Raw genomic sequence first — 12,706 nt, 5'->3', positions numbered from 1 at the left:
CTATCAGATTATTTATTTTGGACACAGTACAGACATGGCTCTCCTCCCACGCAACCTACAGTTAAATGCAGAAGAAGGAACGAACAACAGTAGCACCTAATCGAAACAAGCTTTTAGGAAAACAAGAGGCACCCCTAGGAAATATCTGAACAAGCCAAGTAAAAAACACCGACAGATGAGAATATTTGTCCTTGGTGCTCTCTGAGCTGGCTGGTTTTCTTGGAGACATTTTATGACCCAATTAGGGAACACCATCAGTGCTAAAAGGGAATGATATGTGCAGAGGAGGAGGAGGAGGACTGTGGGATCCTTGGTCCTTTTTGAAGTCATCTGTTTTCCCACAGATGTTTCATGACCCAATTGGGGAGCATCATCAGTACTAGAACGGAAGAGTCTGCAGAGAAGAGGAGGAGGGAAGAGTGGAGAACAACTGTGGGGGGTCCTTGGTGCTCAATCTGAGCTTGGTCCTTGTTTTAGGCATACATTTCAGGACTCAATTAGGGAACGTCATCCGTTCTAGAATGAAGCAGGATTTGAGGAAGAAGAGCATTTGAGGTGGGGGGGGGGGAAAGGGGAGATGGAGGAGGACGTTGGGGTCCTTGGTGCTCTCTGAACTTGGGCCTTTTTTCGCAAACATTTCACGACCCAGCTAGGGAACATCATCAGTGCTAGAAGGGATTGTATATAAACAGAGGGCAAACCCCCTTTTCCTTTCAGCACTGATGATGTTCCCAAGTAGGGCCGTGAAACATCTGCGAGAAAACCACCAAGCACAGGTAAGAAAGTCGGATGGAGTAGGAGTAAGACCAAGCAGGGTTACTCCGGGAAGACCAGTTCAGGTGGATAATTCCCTCTCACAACCATTTGTCCGCTTAGATCCAAGCAGTATGAAGAGCCGAGGTGGCGCAGTGGTTAGGGTGCAGCACTGCAGGCTACTTCAGCTGACTGCAGTTCTGCAGTTCGGCTGTTCAAATCTCACCGGCTCAGGGTTGACTCAGCCTTCCATCCTTCCGAGGTGGGTAAAATGAGGACCCGGATTGTTGTTGGGGGCAATATGCTGACTCTGTAAACCGCTTAGAGAGGGCTGAAAGCCCTAGGAAGCGGTATATAAGTCAAACTGCTATTGCTATGAGACACGGCAACTTTATATATTTGTGTAAATTTAGCAAAAACCTTGCCATTACTCCGCTCCGTCTCTTTTTATCTGTCGGCATAGTCTGCAAACCAGAAAGTCAACCCCCTTCAAATGCTCCTCCTTTTCTTCAGCACAGCAAGACGAAGTAGCTGATCGGGAAAATCAACACGTGCGAATCGGATGGGACACGGGAAATCCAGCAAAAGGACCGTGTCGTCAGAAGCAAAATATCCAGGCCAAGACTCTGGATTGAGTAGATGCGTGCACACCTTGGAGACAACCCCCTCCCTCGACCTGATTCCCCAACACCCCATCATCCACAGCTTCAGATATCTCCACACCAAAAGTCGCAGCTCGGCAACGCCGAATCCCATCCCGTGCCCGGCTTGCAGCTCCCTCGACGATACATCAGGATCCAGAAGCCGACGGGCAGCACCTCGCTTGTAAAACTTCTTCTTAAATATTAAATACTTTCCTTTTTAGCGGTACTGATTTTGTCGAGAAAGACAAATGTCGGCAGGATAGCGCAGGGATTCCTCGTAGGAGCTATCACTGCCGAGCAAGACATTCCCGACGAGAAGCGAGGAATCCGACGAGCTGTGCACGGTGTTGTCAAGAATGCAGAGGAGCCTCAGGAATGAGCTCCCCTGCTTTCCTTTCTCACCAGGCGCCAAACACAAGGCGCGATCCACGTTGTGTTGAGTTTCATTTCTAATTTTTTTTTTTTAAAAAAAGCCATCTTTTGGTTTTAAGTCGAGAAAGACGAAGTCTGCCAGAAAAGCCCTTCGGGAACTTTTTGCAATCGTTTCCCGTGGTCCTTAGAGCAGCGAGTCATCTGTGCAGCCGCCTTCCAATCCGTACCGGAACTCCTGCAGGTTGGAGACGCCATAGAAGTGGACGAAGGCCGCGGCCACCACCAAGACGTGGAAGATCTGATGGGACTGGAACTGTAGAAAAGGCAAAAGAACCAGTTGAGGCAGGAAGAAGCATGATGGCGAGTATCGCGGTTTTGCCGAAAGGTACCCATCTCCCGACTTTACCGTATCCTGCCTAATCCCTGATCTGAAGTTCCGCCTGCGTGTTTAAGGGGTTGGGATCCACGTCCTAAGCTACCGCGTTTTTTGGTTGCTGAGACCACTAAATGTTATCCTGTCTACGAGACGGATGAGTTACCGGAGCCGCTAAAAACGGGCAGAGTTTTGATTTATGTATGGGTGGTCCCTGATTTATAACATTTCATTTAGCAACAGTTGAAAGTTACGACGTCGTTGAAAAAACTAACCATTTTTCACACTTATGACCATTGCCCCATGATCAACATGATCAAAATAAGGACACTCGGCAATTGACTGATACTTAGGATGCTCACAGCGTCCTGGCCTCCACACCAGGTTCATCCACTTTTGACACCTTCTGACCAGAAAAATGAGATTCACTTAACAACCGTGTTCCTAATTTAATAACAGTAGGCAATGGGGAAGCCAGATTTGTTTAATGACCATGTTACTGACTTAACAACTGCAGTGATTCCCTTAAAAAAAGTGTCATTAAATGGGGCAAAACTTCAAAACCATTTTGCTTAGCAGCAGAAATTTGGGGCTTCATTGTTGTCATAAATCAAGGACTCCCTGTATACTGTGGCTGGGATCTGTTCTGTTCTGATTCAAAAGGTTACTAACCTATTTAACTGCAGGGACTCCCTTAACAACCGCAGCAAGAAATGTTGTAAAATGGGACAAAAACTCAATGAACAAATTATCATTTAAAGAGATCTATTGTGGTCGTAAAATGAGGACTCCCTGTATGTTTTGACTAGGATTTTCCCGCTGTTTGCACCTCTGGTCGTGTGTGTGTGTGTGTCATCTCTGCAGGGAGTCCTCAACTTACCACAGTTCATTTAGTGACCATTCAAAGTTAAAACAGCACTGAAAAAAGCCAGTGACGATTGTTTTTCACACACACACGGCCATTTTCCAGAGCTGTGAGTTATTTTTCACTTACGATCACCGTCACCTGATCTACATTCTGATGCCGCATTCGAAGTTTACAATGGGATGGATACAAAAAGCCAGATTCACTTATTGACCAGGTTAGTAACTGATCAACTGCAGGGACTCCCTTAACGACGGTGGCAAGAAATGTTGTAAAATGGGACTAAACCCACGTAACCAATTCTCACTTAAGAACATTCATTATGGACTCCATTTTGATCGTAAGATGAGGACCACCCATATTGCTGGTTTTTTTCAACCCATCTAGATGGGTTGAACTACAAGTCCCATCACTGTCTCCTCCACCCTGTGAAAATCACCCCCCCTCAAAAAAAACTTACCCAGATGTCAAACTTGCCCGGGAAGAATCTTTCCGGAATACGAGCCGCGTAGAGTCCGGCTCCGGTGATGTACATCACAGCCATCAGGAAGAACCATCCCATTTGGCCCACCGTGGTGGCCTTGACGAAGCCCTCGGCGATGGTGAAGTGCATGGTGGGCACCACGCCGCTCAGGCCCAGCCCGAGGAAGACCCCTGGGAAAGGAAAGAGACGTCCCGTCGGTATGTGAGGCGGAAAACGCTCCTGTCAAAGCTTAGCCTCGAATGAAAGCATGCCGGATGGGGGATTCCGGGCGTACCTGCTCGGGTCTGCCTGTGCTTGGGGGTAGCAAAGCGATCCCACTGGGCCACGATAATGGCGGAGATGCCCAGGACGCAGACGATGGACAGGTAGATGAGTCGCGGCTGAGGCGAGCAGAAGAAGGAGTAGTAAAGCCACGGGACAAAACTTCCCATAATCAGCAGGGCGATTCCCGAGTAGTCCAGCCTACGATGGAGAGAGAGCAGGCCCAGTGCCATTAAAAAAAATAAAAACACAGGCCGTCCTCTCCTTACGACCGTTTGCTTAACGAACACGGGTGGCTACAACAGTACAAGGAGCCCCGGACTTACAACAGTCCCTTTAGTGACTGTTCAAAGGGGTTGGGACTAGATGACCTATGAGGACCCTTTTCCAATTTTCAGTTATTCTGACAGATTCACTTAACAACCACAAGGATTCCCTTAACAATCGCGGCAAGAAACGTCATAATATGGGACAAAACTGACTAAAGAAATTTTCAGTTAAGAATATTCATTATTTTGGGGCGCCATTACTCTGTATTTTTAAGCTGGGATTTTCGCGCTGTTTATACATCTCTGGCTCAGGGTGTCATCTTGACTTACAACAGTTCACTTGGCTAACCTTCGGTCACTAAAAAATGTGAGGCACTGAAAAAGGTGAGTTATGACCATTTTTCACACTTATGACCATTTTTTTGACTTACGGGCGATTTTCACACTTATGACCGTGGCCATGTGAGTAATTGACTCATACTTACCTCAGTCGCAATTCCAGGAGCCACGTGATCCACATTTGCAACCTTTTGACAAGCAATGGGGAAGGATATTTCACTTAACAACCATGTGACTAACTTATCAATGGCACTGATTCACTTAACGACAGTGGAAGGGAAGGTCACAAAACAGGGTAAAATTCATTCAACCAATCTCTCTCTCGGCAACAAAAAATTTGGGCTCAATTGAGGTCATAAGTCAAGGACCAGCTGTACTTAAAAAAAAAAAAAGGATTTGCCACTGGTGATCAAATCTCCAGCGCTGAGAAACTGGATCATATTTATGACGGTCGCAACATCCCAGGGATCCCTGATTGCTGTTTTACCTTGATTAACAATGGAAATTCACTCGAACTTCCTGGTTATAAGTCAAGGACTGTCTGTAAGTCTGCCGGGTCCTCGCACTTATGACCATCACATCATTCTGCTCGGCAACCGGCACGTATTCACAGCCAGGCCTTGACTCAGGACCACAATCGAGCCCACGTTTGACGTTGCTAAGCAAGACAGCTGTTGAGTGAGCATTGTTCTATTTTACAACCTTTCTGCCCCAGTCGTTTAGTGAATCACTGCTGTTGTTCACGGTGTCACATGGTCATTAAGTGAATCCAGCTTCCCAGTTGACTCGGCTTGTCAGGAGGCCGCCAAAAGGGGATCACGTGACACCACATCAGTCGTAAGTACACGTCGGGTGACGAGCATTTGAATTATGATGACATCATGGTCATAAGTGTGAAACACAGTCCTGAGTCGCCTTCCCCCCCCCCCTTCAAGTGATGTTGTGAATTGGAACAGTCGCTATGAGAACTGTCATAAGTCAGGCACCCCGAGAAGCGGGCCGAGGGAAGCCCATCTGGGCACCACTCACTTGGAGAATGTTCGCGAGACCTTCTCCGAATGACAGTAGACGGTGTGGAACAGCCAGGAGAAGCTGAGACATAGCACGGCGCCTAGGAAGAACATCCCGAAAACCACCTTCTCCTGCAGGGGCGCCAGGAAGTACATGTTGGGGCGCAGCATGGTCAGGACGCCGAGACACAGGAAGAGGACGAAGCCTGTTGGGGAAGAGGGAACAGGGAGGGTTAGGGAGAGGTGACTTTGGGCCAATCACCAGGAGACGGGGAGTTCTAGTTCCACCTTAGGCAGCAAAGCCAGCTGGGTGATTTTGGGCCAGCCCCACCCCACCTCTCTCAGCCCAACCCACCTCACAAGGTTGTTGTTGTTTGGGGGGGGGTGAGAGGAGGAGGAAGGAGCATTAGGGACGTTCGCTACCTTGAATCACTTAAAAAAATAATTAAAGGTGGATAAAAACTCTAATAAACAGACGTATGTGCGAGGACCAGTCCCAAGTCACTTTTTTAGCTATGTCCTAAAATGAATGGTTGTAAGTTGAGGACTGTTGACAAGGAGGAATAAGCCACCGGATGAAATAATCACAATGACTGTGAAATCAAGGTGACTTCCTTCGGCAGCTTAACACAGACTCCGAAGCCGGTAATCCACTCACCCACCCACCCCCACCCCCCATGCCGAGTCAGGCGCCCTGCGATCAGCCCAATGCTTTAATCCCCAAGGCTCTGTGTGTTTGTGTCTGTGTGTGTGTGTGTTTAATGCAATAGTGTTACAAAAAAAAGGAAGATAAACACAACAGGACTCAATAAGGCACCACAAAATTTGTGTTTGGCGTGAAATCCGCACAACATGGTGCCCATTTAAATTAAAAATAGTCCTCAGTTTACAACCATAACAGAATGTGCCTATCGCGGTCGTAAAGGTGTGGCAGTCGTAAAGCAGGTCGCCCCTGTGACCGATCCAATTTCATGATTTTGTAGTGGCCGTTTTAGGGAATGTCTCCCGTTGTTAAGGGAACCATCTGTTCTTTATATATAGGGTTCTATATATAACTATATATAGTTATATATAGAACCCAACATTTCTGATACTAAGTGAGACAGTTATTGAGTTTTACTACCTTTCCATCCAGGGTTGTTAAGCTAGTAACACGGTCATTAAGTGAACCTGGGTAGCCCAGTTGATGTTGCTCACCAGAAGATCGCAAAAGGGGATCACGTAACCCTGAACTACCATCGTAATTATGAATCGGAGATGCTGGGATGGCCGTAAGTGTGGAAAACGGTCGTAAGTCATTTTTTTCAGTGCCCTCGTAACTTCGGACAGTTGGCAAACGAACTCTTGTAACTCAAGGACAGCCTGTGTTCATTTAACAACCATATGAAGTTACAATGGCAGGGCAAAACATGACTGATGACCAGTCCTCACAGTTACGACCATCGACTATCTCTATGGTCACAAGAGCAAAATTCAGGGTATATTTACCAGGGTTGTGGCCCCCCCCCCCCGCCATTACATGCTCGCCGTCTGCAATATCCCAACAAGCAAAATCAATGAGGATAGCAAGATTCGCTTAGCGACCATGATTTGCTTAACGACAAATTTTTTAAAAAATCCCCATAATTGGGTTGCAGCTCCATCTCGATTAGAAAGGATCTCTTTCTCGTTTGTTCTTCAGGCTGGATGAAAAGGTCTTTGCCAGGGCAAGATTCGAACTGGGGTCTTGGCTGGATTAAATTCCTCGATTTCGGACTGACAAAGGAAAAGAAAGGGAGGAATGGAATTTATTTTTGGTGTGTGGGTGAATGTGTGTGTTAGTCCTTGCTTTGCGGGAACGATGGCCGGTCTCACCGAGCAGGTGGGTCCAGATGTTTCCAGTCTCGGTGTGGATGCGAAAGATGCTTTTGAAACAGGCACGGAACGATGGCATGGGCGGGCGGTGTCCGTGAAGCAGGTAATCGTTGTCCTTCAGCCAATCAGGCAGCACGTCATAGGGGATCACCCGCCACCGGCCTTCCCAGACCTGCGACGCACAAAAATCTGATTATTTTCACCCAGGACACTCGTAGGCTCGGCCTACCTCATAGGGCTGGTGTTTCTCCAGCTCTCTAGGCCTCAGCCTGGCCCACCCCATCCAGACATGGATGCCACAGGATTTCAGATCAGTGATGCGCCCAAACCAGCATTCCAGATCTTTCCCATGTGTGCTCGTGTGACATCAAGTTAGCCACACCCCGTTGGCTGCGAGCACCCTGGCCACACACCCCTCCCTGGAACACAACCACAATGCTGATGTGGCCCTCAATGAAATCGAGTTTCGCACCCCTGGTCTAGTGGAATTCCTCACAATCCCTCCTCCTTTGATGCTGCTCTGCGCTCAACTTTCTTCTCGCGAGAAAACTAGAAAACTTTTTCTCGCGAGAAACGCTCAACAATTCCGGCGGGAAGATGGCACTCTCCTTCCTCCATTTCAGACAACCGACCACCGAATTACCTTGTAGACGAATTCTTCCATCTTCTCCATGGCATGGTGGGCTTGCAAGGGGAGGGTTAAGACCCTTACTTCCTCCTCCTCTTCCTCCTGAGTAGCCGGGCATGGCTGACACGGGTTCTAGGGGGAGAAAAAGAGACCACGAAGGAGTGAATGCCGGATGAAAGGGCTCTCTCGGGATGCTCTCTTGAACCCGGAGCTATGCAAACTCGGCAGCCCCTCTGGGTTGATCAGCTGAAAAAACACTATGCAGGCAGTCATCGACTTACAACCGGTTGCTCAGTGGCCCTTCAAAATTATAATGGGATTGGAAAAAGCAATTTATGACCTTTTTTTGCACTAATGACTTCTGCAGCATCCCCAGGGTCAAAATTGTGAGGCTTGGCAACCGAGTCATAATTATGACGGTGGTAGTTTCCCGGGATCAGGCGATCCCCTTTTACGACCTTCTGACCTGCAAAGTCCATGAGGAAGCCAGATTCACTTAGCGACCGCATGATTAATTTATGAACTGAAGCTGATTCACTTAACATTGGGGCAAGAAAGGTCATAAAAATGGGGAAAAAGTTCACTTAACAAATGTTTTGCTTAGCCACAAAGATTTGGGGTCAATTGTGGTCCTTAATCCAAGGAGATGATGTATGGGCCCAGTTGGGACTTTGATTTAATTCTGTTTTTCGGGATGTGGCAGCTGGGCTTTGCAAGGTTTGTGCTTGCTCAGAAATGTCAATCTTTTTCTTTCTTTCTTTCTTTTTCTGTCCATTTCCTCTCCCGTGTACTCTTCCTTTTCTTTTTTCTTCCTTCTTTCTATCCATCCTTCCCTCTCTCCTTCCTCCTTTTTCTTTCGTCTCTACCCTACCTTCCCTCTATCCTTTCCCTCTCTTCATCTCTCTCTTTCCTTTCCTTTCCATCCTGTGAGAACGGATGGAACGTTGCTCCTTTATCAGACGCATGAGAAGAATCCTAAAACCCTCTGAATCAATGGCTCTTAGTGGAAGCCTCACCAGCAAGGCCAAACCGAAACCACAAACGACCCAGAGGCTAATCACTCTGTGTGTGTGTCAGGGAGAGCCGAACGTTCAGGGACAAATTGTAAAGGACAAGATAAGGCAGGGGGTCATCGTGTTTCTCATGAACACAGAATGTAAGGGATTGTAAGGCAACACGGATCTTAGGCGTGATGCATATTGCGTGGAACATGTCTGAATGCCTTGTGTGGAACCTGAAGAGCAGCTTCATGATCTCAATCCCACTTGGGAAGGGAGGTGGAGGGCGGCCTTTGCAAACCCAATTCAATAAACCTCCTTTCTTTCCACATCAGACGTTTGTCTCTCGAATTAATGAGTATACATTTTGGATGTTTTATAAAACCACAAAATCTTCCTTTCCCTTTTCTTCTTTCCTTTCCTTTCCTTCTCTTCATCCAATTCCAATCTCCTTCCCTTCCTTTCGTCCAATTCCAATCCCCCTTCCTATTCCAATCCCTTCTTTTCCCTCTCCTCCCTTCCCTTGATTGCAGGATTGTTCAACAAATGACTGAAGTTGTTAAGTGAATTGTGCGTCTGTTAAACGAATCGGGCTTCTCCTCTTAACTTTGGTGGGTGCGAAGGTTGCAAATGGCAATCACTTGACCCTGGGATGGTATGAGCTACGTAAAAATGTGACGGTGGCCAAGCCCCGAAATCTTGATCACCTGACCCTAGGGAATGCCATGATGGTCGTAAGTGTGAGGACCAGTCAAAAAAATCACTTTTTCCCACTGCCATTGCTTTGTTTAACGACCGCCTGGTTCCCTCAACAACCGCAGCAATTCTAACACGGTAAACAAGGTCCTAGAACGAGGCACCGCCTGCTGAATCACTGTTTAATGACAGAAAGTGTGGTTTCAATAGAGGTTGTAAATCGAGGATCAGATCTAGGTGCTTTCTTCCTTCAGCAAAGATGGAACAACTCATACTAGCAAACATTGGCAGCACATCAAATGTCAAAGACACACACACACACACACACACCTCCCCCTTTCCCCCCCTTTTTAGATTTCTTCCTGGCAAAACTGGATTTTTTTTAGGGCAGGAAAAGAAGTTTAAAATGCAAGCAGAGCGACTCGTAAAGCAAGCCAGGAACGGAGGCCAAAATCCCGGGATTTGCATTGGAAGACAATTTGATTTATTTGACGTTCTCGGGGGTTCCACCACTGGGGTTCGCGAGATTAGTACTTGCTCACAAATTTAGAAAAAAATGTTTAAAACAGTGCAAAGTGCAAAAAACAGACAGACAAATGTCACACAAGGGCAACTACAAGAATTCATTGCTTTTAAACCTCAGTTGAATATTGATGGCCAGATCTCCAAGTGAATAACAGAGCAAGATTACACACACACACACACACACACACACACACACACACACACAAGATTCCACACACACACCTCCCCCTACTTATATATCTGTTATCATCTCCCTCTCTTATCTCATCTTTCTCTATCATTCTTCATCCATAATCTCTATCATCTTTCTATCAACTGTATTTCTCTATCGCTAATCTCTCTATCCATCCATCCCTCTACCCTATCTATCCATCCTTGCCTTTCTGTCTGTCCATCCATCTATCTATTGCTAATCTGTCAGTTTCTCTCTGTCTGCCTGCCTGCCTGCCTACCATCTCTCTCTCATCTCATTTCTCATAATCTGTATTCATTCTCTCTCTCTCTCTCTCTCTCTCTCTCTCTCTCACACACACACACACACACACACACACACACACACACACACACACACACCCTCCCATCTTTCTATCTTTGTGAATTTCTGTTTGCAGGCTCCAGTTGTCAGCTAGGAGACTTTGTCCAAACCAGTTGTTTCAAGCTAGAACCCCAAGGTTTAATTTTAAATTTTAACTTTTTTTAATTTTCAGGAAGTTCTTTTTATGCACTTTCATTACATTCCTGGGTCGAAGGAGGGGAAATTTCTTTCTCTCTTTTCTTTCCTCCTTCCTTTCTTTCCTTCCTGCTCCGTCTCCCTCTCCCCCCCTTCTTTTTCCTTGCTCTCTTTCTGCCTTCTTTTTCGTTCCTATTTCTTTTCTTCCCTCTCCCTCCTTCCTTCCCTATCTCCTATCCCTCCATCCTTCATTCCATCCTCTTACTTCCCACTCCATTCTTCCTTCCCTTATTCATGTTTCCTTTCCTCTTCCCTTCTTTTTTATTCTTTTCCATATCTTCTTTTCCCTTCCCTTCCCTTTTCTCATTTCCTTTCCTTTCTCCTTCCCTTCCTTTAAATAATAAATGTCACCATTCAACGTTCTTTACAGCGAATTGGTTAATAACCCCCCAATGACAAATCCCAAGGGAGCGTTTCACCCCAAACGCAGTGGGCCCCCATCCCTCCTTCAGTCTCCCGTGAACTTCCATGGGGCTGTCTCCAAGGGAGCTTCAATCCTTGAATTAATCAAGCAATCCATACATTAATGGCTTGATTTTCCCACCTCCCTGGTGCGGAAATCTGTACTTACCTCAGCCGACCGGGACGTTCCCGGATTGGCTTTCTCCTCTAAAAGGGGCCCGAGCTCAGCCAGTTCCACATCTTCCCGGTCTCGGCCATTGACAACAGGCGCGTTTCCAGGACTGGTGGCCGATCCTTTGCGGGATGCCATCTGGTCACCATACAGGCACCAGGCCGGCGTGGGTTGAAAAGCTAAGATGCTTTGGGGCTCAAAGCACTCCAATTCTCCCTACAAAAAAATAAAAGTAAAATAAAGAAAATAATTTTCAAAATCGGTCTCACTCTGCCGCAAAAACAGCTTGGCTATTTTCTGGGAAGACAGATAGTCCTCCACTTATGAGGATTCCTTTAGCGACCGTTCAAAGATAGAAGCAAAAAAAAAAAAAAAAAGGAGCAATTTTTCACACTTAATGGCCATTGCGACATCCCCATGGGCACATGATAAAGAGTCCCGGCTTGTATTTATGAGGGTCGTAAGGGCGACCCCCCTTTTGCGACCTCCTGACAAGCAGGAAGACTGATTCACTTAATGACCTTGTCACTAATGGCAGGGATTCACGGAGCAACTGTGGTAAGGTCATAAAACAGAGTCAAAATACACTGACTGTCATCCATTTCAAGAGATCTAGCCACTTGGTTTGTTTCAGGAATTCAACTGAGGATAGGATGGATAAAAATCAATTTTTAAAAATAAAAAATGTTTTTTTTAAATTTGATTTTTTTATTTAAATTGATTTTTTTAAAATTTTTTAAATCAAATTTAATAATATGCTTTTGGAGTAAAAATTTAAAGATAGTTTTCTATTTAAGATACGTTAATAATTTAGTTTATTCAGCATGAACTGGAGCTTAGTTATGTAGCATGGGGCTGTATATTCTGCAATATTTAGATTTTTTGTAAACTCATTCAATGAATCCAAACTCTGCAAGCTGAGATAACATGCCCTGCATTGATGCATTCACACGATTTCTCACAAACCATGAGATAAATAATAAAACAAAGTTCAGGAATATTCCTTTGTCCCCTCGTTTTGCAAATCTAGGTACACTACAAACTGTATGATTGATTGAAGAGAAATGCATCTGTACCGTCAGGCTTTTAAGTGTGAGGAGGAAGGGTTAGGGTTAGACACATATAAACACATACATACAAACATATACACTACAGTGAGAACTGGACACGGAACCACTGATTTGTTCAAAATTGTCAAAGGAGTGCAGCAAGGCTGAATCCTGTCACCCTGCCTATTAAACCTATATGCAGAGCACATCATCAGAAAGGCAAGGCTAGATGAGTAAAAAGTTGGAATTAAGATTGCCAGGAGAAATACCAACAACCTCAGA

The 12,706-nt window shown here is 45.9% G+C and overlaps 1 protein-coding gene across 1 annotated transcript; it reads right to left on the bottom strand.

Moving 5' to 3' along the window:
* Window positions 1-1,866: 1,866 nt before the first annotated feature.
* ADIPOR1 (adiponectin receptor 1) lies at window positions 1,867-12,101 on the bottom strand. The gene is made up of 7 exons (XM_032237846.1): window positions 11,373-12,101; window positions 7,868-7,984; window positions 7,225-7,396; window positions 5,390-5,576; window positions 3,766-3,953; window positions 3,468-3,661; window positions 1,867-2,082 (listed from the first exon to the last, which is right to left on the bottom strand). Exons 1-7 carry the CDS (start codon window positions 11,511-11,513, stop codon window positions 1,954-1,956), a joined length of 1,128 nt encoding a protein of 375 aa, XP_032093737.1. The 5' UTR covers window positions 11,514-12,101; the 3' UTR covers window positions 1,867-1,953.
* Window positions 12,102-12,706: the final 605 nt, after the last annotated feature.

This window comes from Thamnophis elegans, chromosome Z, assembly GCF_009769535.1.
Source record: "Thamnophis elegans isolate rThaEle1 chromosome Z, rThaEle1.pri, whole genome shotgun sequence".
In the NCBI taxonomy this organism is placed as follows: Eukaryota; Metazoa; Chordata; class Lepidosauria; order Squamata; family Colubridae; genus Thamnophis; species Thamnophis elegans.
This window is presented reverse-complemented; position numbering and strand designations above follow the sequence as displayed.

Bases quoted from the DNA above. Each gene is read 5' to 3' on its own strand.
- ADIPOR1 (XM_032237846.1), bottom strand. From the start codon at position 11,513: ATGGCATCCCGCAAAGGATCGGCCACCAGTCCTGGAAACGCGCCTGTT. The intron at 5,577-7,224 runs GTGAGACCGGCC...CTTCCCCAACAG, and splicing joins CATCTGGACCCACCTGCTCG to GCTTCGTCCTCTTCCTGTGT. The intron at 3,662-3,765 runs GTACGCCCGGAA...TTCCTTTCCCAG, and splicing joins GCACAGGCAGACCCGAGCAG to GGGTCTTCCTCGGGCTGGGC.